The 17,251-nt window shown below is 35.8% G+C and overlaps 3 protein-coding genes across 3 annotated transcripts; all 3 read right to left on the reverse strand.

The window, feature by feature from the left end:
* Positions 1-2,254: 2,254 nt before the first annotated feature.
* On the reverse strand, positions 2,255-3,945 carry LOC143541173 (uncharacterized). Its single transcript, XM_077034063.1, has 2 exons — positions 2,505-3,945; positions 2,255-2,415 (listed from the first exon to the last, which is right to left on the reverse strand). The coding sequence occupies exons 1-2, from the start codon at positions 3,943-3,945 to the stop codon at positions 2,372-2,374; spliced, it is 1,485 nt and encodes a 494-aa protein (XP_076890178.1). The 3' UTR covers positions 2,255-2,371.
* A 4,592-nt stretch (positions 3,946-8,537) lies between these two features.
* On the reverse strand, positions 8,538-10,859 carry LOC143541121 (2-oxoglutarate-dependent dioxygenase DAO-like). Its single transcript, XM_077034022.1, has 3 exons — positions 10,342-10,859; positions 8,965-9,283; positions 8,538-8,877 (listed from the first exon to the last, which is right to left on the reverse strand). The coding sequence occupies exons 1-3, from the start codon at positions 10,683-10,685 to the stop codon at positions 8,623-8,625; spliced, it is 918 nt and encodes a 305-aa protein (XP_076890137.1). The 5' UTR covers positions 10,686-10,859; the 3' UTR covers positions 8,538-8,622.
* A 2,678-nt stretch (positions 10,860-13,537) lies between these two features.
* LOC143541148 (premnaspirodiene oxygenase-like) lies at positions 13,538-15,973 on the reverse strand. Its single transcript, XM_077034046.1, has 2 exons — positions 15,046-15,973; positions 13,538-14,242 (listed from the first exon to the last, which is right to left on the reverse strand). The coding sequence occupies exons 1-2, from the start codon at positions 15,943-15,945 to the stop codon at positions 13,625-13,627; spliced, it is 1,518 nt and encodes a 505-aa protein (XP_076890161.1). The 5' UTR covers positions 15,946-15,973; the 3' UTR covers positions 13,538-13,624.
* Positions 15,974-17,251: the final 1,278 nt, after the last annotated feature.

The following is a 17,251-nucleotide window of genomic DNA, read 5'->3' on the forward strand; positions in this document are numbered from 1 at the left end:
GTTGTTAATTCAGTTCTATTGAATGCATGAATGACGCCTATGAGACATCGATAAAGTTACGTGCTGGGATCAATCATGGCTGAACAATATTCTCGTCAGCATAAGTATATGCGATATATCAATGTTGTCATGGAGTTTGACATCACGAACAGTCCAACATTAGATGAGATTTGTGTAAAAAGAATTGGATTCGAGTTTATTTATTAAAATTATGCCAACTCAAATTAAACAAAAGATTAAAATTGGTCACTATTGGAACACTTGCTAACTTAAAATGGGTTAAATAAGCGAGTAACAATGGAACCTATTGGTAATCACCTTTTTTTTTGAACAGTAACTTTCATAAAACAACCAAAAAAGCGAGTAACTATCGATTTCCACATATCCCAATCTAAACTCACACAATTTCCTTGGTTTTTTGCAACACCTTTGTTTCTCCCAACACTTTATCAATCTTTACCGGCTTGTTTTCGAAGATGAACTCGTTTCGATTTCCACCTATTGGGGTAGTCACTTGCTGGTGTGTGAAAGAATTTAGGGTGTATTATGTCATAAACATATTTCTTAATTTTGCAAGGATACTTATGAAATTTTCCCAATTTGATTCGGTTTCCTTTGTATTATCTATCTTTAGTTCATCGTTATGCTCCTATAGTCTTTAGTTCATCATTATACTCCAATAAAGAGTTGATCAATAACACTCCAATAATTTGATTAGGTTTTCATTATTCTATAGTCAACACCAACCTTCACAAAAATAAATATGGTAGATTAACCCTTTTTGAAACCAATTTGTATCTTAAATGATTCAATTCAACCCAAGCTGATTTTAGTTCGAATTTTGACACGAATCAAAGTGATACTTTTCTATAACGACTCATTTTGAACTAAACTTAGTTTAACTCAACATCTAACCCAACCTGCCCGTTTTAGCAGGCTTATGTCACATATCAAAAGGCTTGAAATTTTCAGAAAAATCTAATTCATAAATCAAAGGACCTTGAGGCAAGGTCCTAGAACATTATACATAATATATTTGTATAAAACTTCCCATAAAAATCTACAGTCACATGATTTATTAGTATGAATAAGGTGAACTCGTCTATCACCTATAAAATAAACTCGCTTATAAAGTATTCACAAACAATGCAATATGTTTTTCTGTTCACATAATCTCGCATTCCTTTGTTAGTTGTGTGCATTGGTACAGGTATCGGAAATAACGCCAAACTTAAACTTACCCATCTTATGAAGCAAGTCTACTGTCACATAGGGTAAGCTTTCCCTTAAAAGGGTTGAAAGGGACTGGCATCAAGAATAACACCCTACAAAACAGATCAATAACTTCTTGCTATTTCTAATATACTAAATGACTACCAGGCTAAGCTCTCCTCTGTGGGATATCCCGACTCCTGAGAGCCCGCAAAAGGGTTAGATATTACTCTCCATTTAATGTTCGTCAAATCGCTATGAATTTGTACACTAAGATATTGTTAAAAAGATAGGATCATCCTCAAATCAAATTGGCTATGACCTTTTGACAAATTTCTTCTAAGGCACTGTCTGGAACATCGATCCTCAAAATGAGAGCAAGGTGCTATAATGACGCGCGCCTCATGCAGTCGAAGTTGTACATGTTTTAACTTGATTTCAGCTTTGGTAGGGGCTAGCTAAGACCTCACCTTATCATCTTCACATCGATCCTGCAAGAAAATTAACATTTTGTACAAGTTCATCATTTTTTCAACAGCTTCTAACATGAATGGAAAACCTACGCAACAATGAATCTACATCTTCATACAAATTCACCTTTCCCCATTTTTTTTTATTTTTTAGCTGCATATAGATACATAAAGTACAAGGTAAAAGACTCTATTGAGTGTACCTGGTGATGACCTGTCCAATACCCAATGAATTCTCATGAAAAGTGGTCATCTAGGCAGTCTTAGAAAGAGCCGCTCTTGACCAACCTGCACAAGACGCAAACAATTAGATTTTGATTTTTTTCAATCCACAAAAAAAATCATTTTGAACAGATTTTTCAGGGTATTATTGCTCACATCAGGTGAGTCTGATTGGTGTATAGTCATCAGTAGTGTCTCGAGACTACAGCTTGAAAACAGCTCTCCAGAAGAATCTTTTCTTTCAAGATTGCTCTTAAATCATTATATAAGTTTTACTTTATCACGTAAGCTTGAAAAACTTTTTAAGCACTTCCTTAGACTCATTATCCAACTTATGTGTGGTCAACAACTTCACTAGGTTAGTTGACGTGTGTGCATCTGCAGAAAAACCAGCATCAAGCATTCTTCTAAGAAACTGAATCGCCATTTTCGTCTCATTCCATCGAAGAAATCCTTGAATAATAATATTAAAGGTAAACGCATCTGGCATGCAGCCTGCAACCATCATATCCTGGAGCAAGTGATTTGCATCCTTAAGTTTACCATTTTTTAATAAACCATTCATCAAAATATTATACGTACGTAGGTTAGCCTGCAAACCTTGAGAAGAAAGATCCCGAAAAAGTTCCTGACCGACATCAATTTTCCCAGCTTTACACATGCCATCAATGAGAATATTCCAAAGAACAATATTAGGGCGCACTCCAACACATTCCATATTTCTTAATAGTGCTAATGCATCATCAAACTTTTCATTTTTATATAACGAATCTATCAAAGTAGAGTAAGTAACAATAGTTGGAACTAGGTCATGATTTTGTATGTCATCAAGAAGCAAAAGTGCATCCTTGAGTCTGCCAACATGGCACAAGCCGTTGATGAGAGTATTGTAGGTCACAATGGTGGGATTAACTCGTTTTCCAGTCATTTCCTTAAATAATCTCAATGCTTCACTTATCATTCTACTCTTGCAATAACCGTTTATTAGAATATTATATGTATAAAAACCGGGGTCTAATCCTAACTCAGGAAGTTTCCTGAAAAGTTCCTCACCGACTTCAACTTTTCCAGCTTTACACATACCATCAATGAGAATATTGTATAAATCAATATTAGGAACCACTTTAATCTCTTCCATCGTCCTAAACAGCGTGAAGGCTTCATTAAATTTCCCATTTTTAAACAAAAAATCAACCAACGTAGAGTACGCAACAACATCAGGAACCAAACCACAATCTTGCATTTCATCAAAACGAAGAAGCGCATCGTCAATTCTACCAACTCGACACAAACCGTTAATAAGAGTCGTGTACGTTACAATATCAGGAACTATTCTCTTTCCATACATTTCCTTAAACAGATATAAAGCTTCATCTAATCTCTTCATCTTGCAGTACCCGTTAATCAAAATATTATACGTAACAACATCAGGCACACATCTATACGACCTCATAACACCAATCACATCACCCGATTCCTTAACCTTCCCATCTTTACATAACGAATGAATTAAAATATTAAACGTAACCACATTCGGCGAAACGTTTCTCTCAAGCATTTCATCGAACAGTTGGCGTGCGTCTTCCCGTAAACCCAACTCACACAACCCTTTAATCAAACAGTTGAACGTCGTAACATCCGGTCGAACACCTTTACCGATCATCTCACAGTAGATATCCACCGCCTCGGTAACCCGCTTATCTCTGCACAAACCATTAACAACCACATTGTAATAATGCACACCCATCTTATTATTATTACAATTCTCACTTCTTTCTATCTCTCTGAGCATAATAACAGCAGCTTGAGTGTCACCTGACTTACATAACCTCCGGAGAGTTGCCGCCACGTCAGCTTGAAACCCTAATTTTGATTGTGAAGTTTGATCATCAGTATGGATTTGATTCAATTGGTGAACCGGGTTAACAATTGTGCTATCGATTATGGTTTTAAAGGGGATTAATGAGTCTCTAAGCTCTCGGATTAAGTTTCTTGATGGGAAATTAATTTGGGGGTTTAGAGAAGAAGCAGCTTGTCTCATTGATATGGGTTTTACTAAACCCTAATTTGGGATTTCATATTAATCCCCAAAAATCCAAAATAGAAAGAAAGTAGTCCATGTTGAACAATTGGTAAGAAAAATGGTTATTATGTAATGTGTGTTGACTTTTTGATTGTGTTTTATAAGAAGGTCACAGATTTATTTACAATTCAAACTATTACAATAAAGTAACGTTTTGAACATGAGTTTTCAGTTTTGATCATGTAGTTTTTTTTTTCAACTGCTTAAAGTACATTATTTATTTGTTACCGGATTATTACAAAAAATTAATTATGAAATTTGGAATGTCTAAATTAGAAGTAAAACAATTTACTATGTTAAATTAAATGCTGGTTTAATTCAATCTAAGTATATTATGTTTCCGAGTAAGATTTAGAAAAAGGAATTGTAAGGTTGCCCACGGAAAATCGTGTTTGACGGCTTTGTTTAAGAAAATAGATGTAGATAAAAATATGGTAAGGAAAGTTCATATTATTTACATTCTTTTAAATTTTCATATTAGAGAGATCTAGAAGGAACGTATTTTTAACACGAACTCCATAACACAATAGTTAATTATATAACTATTGTTTTTTCATTAAAAGTTAGATTAAAAAGACATAAATACCCTCCAATTTTACCGAATTTTTGAATGGAGTTCAAGTTCACAAAATGAATGAAAATGGCAAAAAAAGAAACCATAAGGAGAGCCTGAAGGGAAATTTTTTTTTTGGATAAAGGTAGCAAAAGTGACCAGATGACATTAACAAAAATGAAAATGACAGTTTACCCTATAGTAAGTATAATATCTACCGGGCTTTTAAGACCAATCCGACCAGTGAATGATAGAATGCCAACCCCACTTGCAAACGTTGGGTGTGATCATTTCTCCCAATATTATCTGTGATCAAGCCTTTGGCAGTTAATTTTAAAAACTGAATTATTAGTGTGCAGTTTTAAAATAAAAAAAAATAACAAAATCCTGATATCAACAATAGCTGCAATAATAAGAGGAACTATGAACCAAGTACATGTACCATTTCTAATAAAACAGAAACCACATTCCAGTTGAACATTCAAGCAAAATGCAAATTTAAATACATACTTCAGCTATTAAACCATCTTAACATGTTAATAAACTCAAAAGCAAAAAAAAATATTACAGTTAACGTGAAGCGGGGTCCATCTCAGACGGGTCAACTAGGCCTTCCAACACAACAAGTTCATCCAACAACGCGAGCTTTTCCTCCTCTAAAGATTTAACTGCATCTTGAACATCTTTCGTTTCTCTTCCCAAGCTAAATCTTTCTTCCTCGAGAAGTAAATACTTGCGTCTCAAGGAACGATACTCGTTACTTGTTGAAGAATCGGGTAAAGAATCAGTAGTCGAGTTTTCTTGTTGTTGGAAGATTTGGGGTGACTTTCTTTTGGAAGGACGGTTTACTTCATGAGCACCCTGCATGTTGTTTTCTTGTGTCTGGTTCTTTGGAAGCTTCTGTGCAGCGGGTTTCCTTTTTGTCGGTTTTGGTACGATTGTTTCCTCGACTGAAATCATATTATGGTCTTGCATGTTCTAAACTTCTGTAGTGTCAATCTGAACATAAAAAGAAAGGTAAAACCGTAAAACAACCAACAATCAACCTCAATCCAATACAGAACAATAACCAAACCGTTAACTGAAACCGTACCGAAAATCGGTAATCGGTTTTTTTTATATGCCCTTGGTTAACCAAACAGAACCATTAATATTTTCATATGTTTCTAGCTTTTATACCTCCACTTCACGCATTTCTAAGGAAAAACTTTAGCCCAAAGTTGGTTTCAGACTTTCAGTTATTACCAAAATTTACCGAACTTAACAGAATACCAACAAACTAACCGAATAAATCAAACCGATTGGCTAATAACATAGATTAACTGATGACTTCAGTTTCGGTTAAAGCTAATAAGTAATAACCAAACCGAACCGTACACACCCCTAGTTAACATACACCTTTATGACTGATGATAATTTTGGTTCCGTCACACTGACAAACTAACCGAATACACCGAACCTATTAACCAAAAACAATTGGCTAATAAAATTTATTAACCAACGAGTTTGTTTTAAATCTATAACATATCTTATTATTCTTATGGAAGAGTACACAATTTAGATCAATTTGGGGGAACTAATTTGTCATCTACCTTCAGTTATCAATAATTGATTAAAAAAAAAGAAACTGTAGTAATAAACCCTAAGTAAAGTAAATCTGGCGGTATGAATTCAATTACAATTACATAAACGGTGTAATCATAAAAAAGAAAAGGATTCATACCAGTAATTAATTAAGCAAGCAAGCAAGCAAAGGAAACCGAGATTACGGAATAACGATCGATCGGAAGAACCTCTGAATTTGGTGGAGAGGTAATAAATAAACAACAAGGTTTTGGAATATGATGCAACCTGCTTCTCAAAATATGTATACGTATGTATGATTTTGATATAAAGTCTATATCTATATTTCTTAGACTAATTTATTTTATCCTCTAATATAATATTGTTTCATTTATATTGGTCGGGTACGGGATAAAGCTCCGGTAAGGACACCCGAACATGTTATACTTATAGCATCTTACAACAACAAACCGTCACATCAGCTCCAAGTCAAATTCTAAATTTTTATAAAAAATCTTCATTTATTTCACAACAATAAACCTCATTAAAATAAAATATAATATACCCCTCCGTCTCATTATAAATGTCCTAATTTGATTTTTCAAGTCTTTTTTGTTTAACTTTGACCGACAATATTTTTGTTTGTGTTATATAATACTTGATGTAAAATATATGAATGGATTGGGTTTTAAATGTATTTTACATTGATATAATTTTAATCACGTATTATATGACACGAACAAAAATACTTACGGTCAAGGTTGCAAAAGAAAGACTTGAAAAGTCAAATTAGGACACTTATAATGGGACGGAGGGAGTATATGTATAAAGTGTATCTATATGCGTATATGAGATGGAGAGAAAAAGTTTTCTACCACACTAGTTTGCCACTAGTTTGCAGGAACAAACTTTGACCCGTGGACTTTGTTCCACAACAAAGAAGTTTGTAACAACCAGGTCCTTAGCACGCCACGTAGATTCAGACCTTGGGTTTCAACTTTCACATCTCGCTATGGATGCTCTTATTATTCAGGTAAGTGGGGACTTCAATAATTTTTCAGGTTTTTTATTTTAATTTTTTTTTTTTAATTTGTAAACTAATATTAATAGAAAAAATGCATACTAAACTAAAAATATTACAACTAAAGGAAACAAGAGAATATGAAATAGACAAATCAGTAACTTTGTCGATGTGCATCTTCTTATGTTACATGAGGTAAATATATATACTATTGGAATTACTATTTAAAAGACACACACAAATAATTAGCGTTGAAAATTTTCATCCATCACATGAATATGTTTTACCTACATGTTTATAACAAAATTCTCATGTTTTAGTTTATAAAACAAAAGGCCCATGAAATAGTTTATAACAGTTAAAGGAACATTCTTCATCATCATTCTTCTTCTCTAAGTTTGATTTTTTTTATTAAACTAAACAAATGAATGAAAGTTGGAGTCAACAAAGACCAAATGAAATTTGCCGTTAAAAAAAACACACACCAAATGCACAAGATCCTAGACCCAACAACTCCCAATATTCCTTTTTATGTCGCGATCCGGCTCGCGCTAGGCCTTTAGCGCCCTAGTTCACAAGGTGGTGTTGGCGTCGCAGCGAGCAAGGGGCTAGCACCTTGGTTAGCGGACCACAATGTTTAGTCATAGTATTTTACATGACATTTTTCAACTAGGTTATTCAGATTCAAGTGATGCAGCCTATACAGGAGTAGAATCAAACTCAAAAGTTAGGCTCATTTAATTTATGAAAGTAGAGTTTAAGCTCGTTTATGGCTACTAGATATAAAGGTAGCCTCCTCAAGTTGTCAAGTCGTTCCTTGACGACACTGGTGTTAAATTCAAACTATGATTCGGAAGATGTGGAATTTGATACCCCCAATTTGGTTTTATTCATATACTCGAGCAATCCTCGTTTACTCAAGACCGCGGAGGGTAGACCCTGGCCTCCGGTATGGGATTTAACCCATTTGAAAGCATGTATGCAATGTTATTCTGACGGTTACATAGATGCAGTTTGGTTCTATAAGTTGAGGCTATTTTAAACAAAAATAATGGATTCAAAGTTTTCTAACTTGTATATCCATGCCATATACAGTCCGGTTCGTTTCTTTGTTCAATCATTTATGCATTACTTTGTTGTGAGCATTTATATAAAATAAACCCCACATTAAGTTGTAAATTCATTCTTATCGCCTTACAGAAACTTATAGAGTTAGAGAAGCTAAAGGCGACTAAGTTGCCACCTTATGAACCGAGTAGTTCATCAGCCTCAACCAATCAACCTATGCAACATAGCACAACCGATATCGCGGCGCTAGTTGAGTTTGTTGACATGCCTGGTTGAAACTGTAGACAATCAACTAACAAGTAACAAAATGATTAAGGATTTATCAATAACAGATACCAGGCACTAAAATTGTTACAATAAACAAATCCATAAATCAATCCCAAATCCAAAACTATTTATCTTAACATTTTGTTTGATGCCCCGACATCTATCACCTGTCAAATGATTGTGTGTGGAAGAGAGCAAGAGCTTCACCTGTATGCATCTTTGTCAAGAACTTCATCTTCCTAAGATCTTCATATGTCGTAGTGACATACCGGCGCGGATGGTCATCGTCCACCAGCTCTGGTGGCGGTTCCACCGTCTCTCTTGGCCCCATAAGGAACGATGTAATTGACACTCGTGTCTTAGCTTCTTTGCATTGCACCCTGTGTTTCGCATTGCTGAATCTCCCATGGCTCCACACCTTCAAACACAATCAAACACAACATTCTCAACATTGATCAAGTAAACAAAATTTTTGAAATAGGTTGTTTGAACTTCGAAGACAAACCTTTGCCATGTCGCCAAGGTTACCAAGAACGGTGTCTGGCCATGGATCAGAAGGGATGAACTCGCCAGACTTGTTCATGACTTCTAGACCACCGACGCCATCGTCTTGGAGGATAGTGAGGAAGCCAGAGTCTGTATGTAAATGGACACCAGGGGTTCCAATATGTTCAGAGGTGAAAAGGTATTTGTTTATTCTGAATCGGCATGGCCAATTCTCTAATCCTGCATTTTCACGTTTCACCCCTAAACCTTCAAGCAGTTTATTTCCAATACTCAAAAAAAGCTCGTGTACTGCTTTAGTGTATCTCATAATCGTGTCTCTGTTATAAAAAGAAAACGAAACAAGAAAAGCGAAAAATAATATTATCATTAAAGTATGTGTGAATTTCTAGTCGGGTATCTACTTTTACTTACGACCATGTTTTCACGGGTCTAAATACACATTTTGCACAAACCTATACACGAAAACGATTGTTTAAATAGCTTGTGACTCGTAACATAATAATAATAGTTCGATCAAAGTCGCTACGAAAATAAACAAGCAGTCCTCAACCGACTCGTTTAATCTTCAAGTCTGGCTCGAGCCGAAGTAAGCTCAAGCCAATGCAAGCTTGTTGTTGCTTGTATGGCTTACTAAGATTATGTAGGTTACTTCAGAAACACATTCAACTCTATAGTTATATAATTCACTACCTCAAAAACCGTATATTACACAAGTTGAATAAATAAAATATTGAATAGCTAGTAATGAAGATTCAGGAATTATAAAACAATATATTGAGATAAGATATATTGAAATCACATATAAGTTACTATATTTGATAGTATTTATTAATTATTACTATTAATATTAAGTGAAGCGTAAAAAGAATTCTGGGCTCGTAGAATTATGACACGTGACGCAACCAGTTTCTCATTTATTAGGTATAGTTATCTGAAATGAATACTACATTTGTTGTTCTATTTATGTACGTATAACGAGACAACTACAACAATTTAAAACTTAGAGCATGCTTAGGACTGAGTTTGAAAACACTTTATTTTTTCAAAAAGCAAATAAGTTAAAAAGTGTGTGGTAATCACAAAATTCCTTTTTTATTTTAGCTTTTTAAAATGGTTAAAAACAGTTTCTAAAAGCCCTGAATCCTAGCTTTTCAAAATGGCTTCTGAAAAAAGCCAATAAGTCAGTAACTTGTTTTCAAACTCAATCCCAAACATGCTTTTAATAAATAAACGAGTTGGGTAAAGTTTTATTTGAGCCGAGCTCGAACTCAAACTCGAACTCCAGCATCTAAATAGTTTATAACAAATAACAATACATACTAAAATCTATATGCCGTTGACTGTATTCGATGGTCAACGGTAGAGAGAGAAATACCTTTGATTTGGCGATACATCCAACTGAGAGCAGAATCTTTCCACGTCAGCAGGCAATGCCATATCGTACAACCTTAGGGCTTCGAACAGAGGACTAGTGGGCGTGGGGGCCACATATCCGGTACCGGTGATGACGTGGAGGTTCCGGAGCTTGATCTCCTCCGGCAGGTCAAACAGAGACCGGACGACGGCCCTCATATCGGACATGAGAGTCGCCGGAAGGATATTGTGGAAGTTGAGCAGCCGGAAACAGCCCCAGTCTTCACTTGCTGCGATCAGTTTCGATGATTCGTTCGGGAAATTGAGATAATCGATCACCGGGATGGTAGTACATTCGGCGGCCATGTTTTGTGTTTGGTAAAACTTGCGTTGAGAATTGAGTGATTTGTAAAAGGGGGTAAAAATATGGGAGTTGAAGTCTTTGGATAGACGTAATTGTTGATCGGGTAAGGGGTTTGGGTCTGGCCGAGCTCGGGTTGTTTAACTTACATAAAGCTTTAGCTCGAGCTTGACTTGTTTGTATCTTTATTTTTATAATTTGAGTTTGTGGTTTTTAGGATTGAGTTTGACTGAGACTCGACTTGTTTATTATTATTATTATTATTATTATAAGTGACATGCTCGTTTAGGCTTGCAAGTGGGCTCAACATCGATAAGTGAAGGTTGGACTCGAGTTCATTTATTAAACGAGTTTATTTTTAGGCTTGAGCTAAGGCTTGGACTCGTTAAGTTCGGGTCTATCGAGCTTTTACTGTTTACACGAACCGATCACAAATAGCTCACAAGCGGCTCGGCTCGTTTGCGCTCCTAGGTTTGGGTCCAAATGAGTTTTAGAAACTGTACTCGAAATGAGTAAAGCCTGAGCTTTAACACTCTATAACTAAACGACTCGGCCTCGAGCCTAGTAAAGCTTTCCAGATTTGGCAGTTTTGGTCCCTCAAGTTTTACAAGACAACTTTTATAAAAAACCTATTCTTTTTATAAAATAAATTTTATAAAAAATATATTTAACTTAATTAAAGTTTAACAACAATGGTGGATGCACGTGAGTTCGAGTTGCACATATACAACTCCATGACCAAACAGGAGAAATTTACACCCATAGTCCCAGGCAAGGTCTCTATGTACGTGTGCGGCGTTACATCCCTACGACTTCAGTCACATCGGACACGCTCTTCTTTCAAATTATGCTTGAGCAGTTATACCTTCGGCTTTGTGTTTTGTTCATTTTGTATTCATGTTTCTACTCGCCGCGTTTAACCGAACTTTACACCTTTCTCAGTGTTTGCTTCTTAACTTTACATCTGTCTCACATCATGAGTATACTGCTTTTCATAAGTTCGGTACAACAATTTTTGATCCAGATCATGAAAATTTCAGCGTGATCTGGATATTCTTCACATGATGGATAATAAATGATGCTCCTTGAGAAGAATCTCCATAACCTTTTTGAGAAGCACCTCTTGTTTCCCTTTTGGTTTTATTCTTTCTTGAGAATGATGATCAGTTGATGATAGACTTATCCTTTCTTGGTTTTATTTCTTGAGGTGTTACCTCTTGTATTCTTTCTGGTTCTGAAAACTGATGATAAGTTCTGGTTGTACAGATGAAAACTGATGATAATTATTGATAATATACGATACCAACTCCGAGTGTGTCATTGAGCTTAATCTTAATTTTAAGTCTTTATCATCCATAGGATCACTTGCAGGTGATTGTGGAAATAGAGGTTTTTCATCTTGAACAATATCATCCACAGGAGCAGCAGGATCAGGATCAGTTGCAGGTGATTGTGGGAATAGAGGTTCTTCATCTTGAACAGTCATGTGTCCAAATAAAGGAGCATCGACCCCGGTACCACCAAGTCTCATCATATTTGCAATTACCTTGGGCTTTAAATGAGATAAATCTAAACAACTTCCTTTATGAACCAAGTTGGGAAAATTCTGATTGAAAATGTGTTGCGGAAATCGTGGAAACAATAAAAACTTTAATTTTGATTGAATATGATTGCATAGTTCATCGAAGATGTAACTGGAGTAACTAAACTTCTGTTGGTATGCAAACGCTATCATCATTGACGCCAACCGTTGGTTTAATTCTTCGAAGTTGTCTCTTCTACAAGGTAGGAAAAATTTTATTCTTATAATGATAGTTTCTTGCTAATTATTGTTACATTAGCGATAAATTTTTGCCAAGTGTTACAATCACGTAGTTAGTTTCCGCATAGCAACGTGTTTACTTGATATCATATTGAAAGATCCGTACTCGGGACTTACACGTATGGAATCAAACACAACAAACAGATCGATGAAGGAACGAGAGTGTTATGATTTGAAAGGAGACTTGTGTTCATATTGTGAAAGTAGTCTAATCCACTTGCTAGCATGTGGTTTTCAAATATAATCTCTCCAACATCAGAAAACATTAATGAACATGCAAAAGACATTAACTAAATCCATATATAGTGAACACACAAACTTAGTTCATATGAATCTTAAAAATAACGCAATAATCATTTTGTTTGAAATAGTTACCGGTCGATCGGTGCTTGTTATTAAATGCCTTGGGATGGCCGGAAGGAACAAGGGAGAAGTAGGAAGACATTGTTTGGATGGATGAGTGAATAAAACGATGAACAATGTATGTATATAAAGAAATCCAATGCATATTAAACAATATTTTTGGCTTTCTTTTCCTGTTTGATTTGTTGGGCTAACAACTCAAGTTATTTAACTTCTGCATGTTTTGATAGATAAAAAAGTTACAAACCTTTTTGACTATTTGCATTGATGTGAAATTAATGAGTTAAATGTTACAGGCTATGAATTTATTATCCAAAGCGGTTTCCAAACGTAAGAATCCACCGTTTTGAAAACAAATTCCGAGAGTATGATGACCTAAACAAAAGAATAATAAAAAATAAAAATAATATCGTCGTTCTAAAATGAAAAAGAATTATCTTTTTTCCGGTTCTTTCGCTAGAGATATCATTTCTTATGGTTCTTTTTGGTCCCCACTTAATATTTACTTTGATTCTTCTCCACATGGACCAAATTCAAGTTTGACAAGATAACACAATCTGAGATGCATGTGATCGATGGTGGCATTTATTTTGTTTACCTTCCCATTGATTTCAAATAGTTTTGTTTCCCAAGGTACAACATCATTAAATAACACAAAGACAAAAGATAATGCACAAACACAAAATAATTTGTTGTACAAAGTTTGCCTTATTCCAGGCACAACATTATTACATTTAGAGAACTTATATAGAAAACACTTTAACAAATTATATTGTAAGGATGTGGAACTAAAAGCAAGTCATTCTTTCGCTTTAGAGTTGTTCCAAAAGACTCCAACATATCGAAATCATTTGAACTTGTCCCGTTCGGAAATTCCCAGTCGAAGTGGTAGAGTAGCATCGCGAGAGGAAGCTCCACATTACTCAACCCCAAGAGCATGCCTGGACACATTCTTCTTCCGGCCCCGAAGGGAAAATATTCAAAATCTGTTCCCAACATGTTAAAAGAACTTTCACAAAACCTTTCTGGTATGAAACTTTCAGGATCATTCCAGTAATCCGGATCGCGTCCAATCAGCCAGGCGTTGATTAGAACTTTAGTATTGACCGGTATATGAAATCCGCCTATCTCACAATTTTCCGAACATTCTCTAGGTAACAAAAAAGGAATAGGAGGATGCAGCCTTAGTGTTTCCTTGATAACTAGTTTAAGGTAGTCTAGTTCTTGTATATCTGACTCGTGCATTTTTGTCTTTCCTTTGAGTACTTGCCTAAGCTCGTGTTGTGCTTTCTTCATCACCCTTGGATTCTTCATTAGCTCGGACATCGCCCATTGAATAGTCACCGCAGAAGTATCAGAGCCTGCTGCAAATATTTGCTGTGCCATAGAAACAATTTTTTTAAACCATGTTGTTTATTTAATTCCTTGTGGTTTGTTTTTGTGTAAGTGGCTTAATCATGAGTTACTGCTTTTCACAAGTTCAGTACCATAGAAACAATTTTTTTTTAAACCATGAGGAAGAGATTTATTTTTTTTAAAGACTTCACCTTACATAATTTTTAACTCTACTCCTTAATTACACTTTTTTTTGTGAGAACCACAGGATTTAAACCATATATTAAAATTCTCAAACCAAAAACTTTATCCTACTTGTACCTACTACTAGGCCAACGGCACTCTTGTCACAAAGCTTAGTGTCGGGTAAAAGTACCATAAAGCCATTTAGGGTGTTGAAATCTTAAAACTGATCGAGCCTTGACTAAATAAATTAAGTTTACATATTACTCCGTAATATTGTTATGGTTTACAGATGAAAATTTACATATATATGTGTACATTGAGAGACGGGATGAAATCTAAAAATATTTTTCAAAAGTCTTTATTTTTTTCATGAAAGAATAGTGTTTACAGATAAATGGAAGACAAACGGGTAACAAGTTGCGCAATTATATAAGTGTTTAAGAGAGGTGTTCATTTTCCATGTAATGGATAGTGTGTAGTAGTCCTAATAAGAAAAATAATAGTAAAAAGAAACGTACCTTGTTTTTAACTTATTAATTAAGTGTAACATGCCCCATGTTGGCTGTATATTTGTAGTCTTGTAAACATTTAGTTATCATTTTCTAAACCATAAGTCCATAATTAAGTAACAACAATAACTACATAAAAATAAAACTAACCAGTATGACTGCTTTAACATTGTCAAAACTTAATGGAAACTCAAGACCACCATCATCTTTGAGCCTCAACAGAACATCAACAAGATCTTCTTCATCCGTGTGATGGCTCGGTCCATTGACACGGCCACGACGTTCTTTGTGCTCCAAGATGATGTTATCTAAAATCAAATTGCCCTTGTCACGTATCTTCATCATTTTCTTCCTTGTGCCCGTAATTCGAGCCAGTAATCCGATAGATGGAAATAGATCAGATACATCAAAACCACCAGATAATTCGTTACCCTCTTGAATCATATCAAGAAGCATGGCTTGATCCTTGCATCTGCTTCCAATAGTAATCCTGGAGATAATGGTGTTGATCATGGTAAAAGTCTTGTCAGTAAGGTTGATTGTTTTTAATCTTTGTGTAGCAATGGACTCAATGAGTTCCCATGACTCTTGTTCACGAATATATCGAAACGATTGAACTCTTCTTGAACTTAGAAGCTCCAAGACACATATCTTACGCATTTGTCTCCAGTAATCGCCGTAAGGGGCGAATGCTATGTCCTTGTAGTTGTACGTGAGGATCTCTATGATAGGAGACTTGGGTCGGGTTGCAAAAATGATGTCATGAGTTTTCATGATCTCTTTTGCCAAAGGAGGAGAGGAGATTATAACCGCGGAGACTTGGCCGAGCTGTAGATGAACAACGGGTCCTAGTTTCCGGGCTATGTTTCTTAGAGCATGATGTGGTGGTGCTCCTGTAAGATGATGTATGTGGCCTACTAGTGGGAGCTTCCATGGTTGTGGTGGAAGGTTTTTGTTTGAATGATCAAGTGAGTTGAAGCTTCTAATGATTATTATGAAGATGAGGCCAACAAAGAAGAAAAGTAGAGGAAAGGTAAATTGGATGTCCATTTGTGACTTTTTGAAGTTTATGAGCTAGCTTGTTGGAAGGTTATAAAGGCACATCTTAATTACTAGAGATAGAGATGGATGGAAAATTATGAAGTAGATATATAAATTATTATAATTTTATGGTATATCGGTTTGTATTAATCCCGTCTATCGTCTTGTCTTTTGGTCGATGCCGGTCTTAACTAACGAATTGACTGCTGACGGTCCCAACTTTTAACGTATTTGTTCTCAACGGTCTGCGACTAACAAAATCTTAAGGTTGTTAGTTGCAGGTCGCCGGAAAAACATTTTTGGCCGGAAAAAGCTAAAAAAAATTTTGGAAAACTTTGTATCGAGGAACATTTGTGTCCCAAACATTTTTGTAACATTGTATCGAGGAACATTTTTCTAGCAAAAGCCCCAATTATTGAGGTCGCCGGGACCTTAGAACCATCGTCGGAAAGGGTTGGTGATGCTCAAGTGGTGATGGTTGGTTGGTGGTGGTGGTGATGTTCGGGTGGTGTTTTCTGGAAATAAAATGTGACTTTTCCGACCAAAACGTTTTTCCGGTGACCTACAACTAACAGTGTTAGAATTCCGCTAGGCGCGGACCGTTGGGAATAAATACGTTAAAAGTTGTGACCGTCAGCAGCCAATTCATTAGTTTATTTAGTATATATTTATTTTTTTAACTAAAAAATGACCCAATTACAATAGAGAGACAGATAGGCAAGCAACAAGTTGCGTCGGTACCCCCTTTTGAATGGCAAAACGACCATTTCTCCTCGTTTGAGGTGGAAACCCCCAGTGATCGGACTTGTCCCACAATACGCATCCATCCTTCCCTCCTCGTTCATCTTCCTGCCACCTCGGACGGACGCACCCACAAACATCAGTGTTTGTTGGTGCTCTACAAAAGCCCTGGAAATAGTAATATTGGTCTCGACAAACTAGTCGCTCCAACTACCCTAATGATTCTGGTGAATTTTAATTGTCCAATTCAAATCGTATGTGCTCATATTGTTACATATAGCTCATATTCCTTCCTAGTCTACGAATAGCAATACTCTATTTGTTATTTATTGAATGCATACCAAGACAGTTATTTTGAGACTATGAAGTCATCAAAAAGATACTTATTTACCCGGGTGATCCTAGGTATTTTCAGTGGTAACTTGTATCTTTACCGATGTGCTTGGGGGGTTTAGGCCTTCTTTCGGCTCATGATGTTGGGGTTTACGCTTTTGTAGTGTCGAGGGCTCAGTCTTGGAAGCTACAAAATCACATCTTAAGGAATAGCGGAGTTGTCGACCTGGACTCAGACTAC

Source organism: Bidens hawaiensis, unplaced genomic scaffold, assembly GCF_021521415.1.
Source record: "Bidens hawaiensis isolate Kalapana, Puna unplaced genomic scaffold, B.hawaiensis_p1.1 tig00012472_1, whole genome shotgun sequence".
NCBI lineage: Eukaryota > Viridiplantae > Streptophyta > Magnoliopsida > Asterales > Asteraceae > Bidens > Bidens hawaiensis.

Excerpts from the sequence above, each read along its gene's own strand:
- LOC143541173 (XM_077034063.1), bottom strand. The coding sequence starts at position 3,945 with ATGAGACAAGCTGCTTCTTCTCTAAACCCCCAAATTAATTTCCCATCA. Across the intron at positions 2,416-2,504 it reads TCGGGATCTTTCTTCTCAAG|GATATGATGGTTGCAGGCTG; the intron begins GTTTGCAGGCTA and ends CACTTGCTCCAG.
- LOC143541121 (XM_077034022.1), bottom strand. The coding sequence starts at position 10,685 with ATGGCCGCCGAATGTACTACCATCCCGGTGATCGATTATCTCAATTTC. Across the intron at positions 9,284-10,341 it reads GATGTATCGCCAAATCAAAG|AGACACGATTATGAGATACA; the intron begins GTATTTCTCTCT and ends TTTTTATAACAG. Across the intron at positions 8,878-8,964 it reads ACCTTGGCGACATGGCAAAG|GTGTGGAGCCATGGGAGATT; the intron begins GTTTGTCTTCGA and ends TTGTGTTTGAAG.
- LOC143541148 (XM_077034046.1), bottom strand. The coding sequence starts at position 15,945 with ATGGACATCCAATTTACCTTTCCTCTACTTTTCTTCTTTGTTGGCCTC. Across the intron at positions 14,243-15,045 it reads ATGTTAAAGCAGTCATACTG|CAAATATTTGCAGCAGGCTC; the intron begins GTTAGTTTTATT and ends TCTATGGCACAG.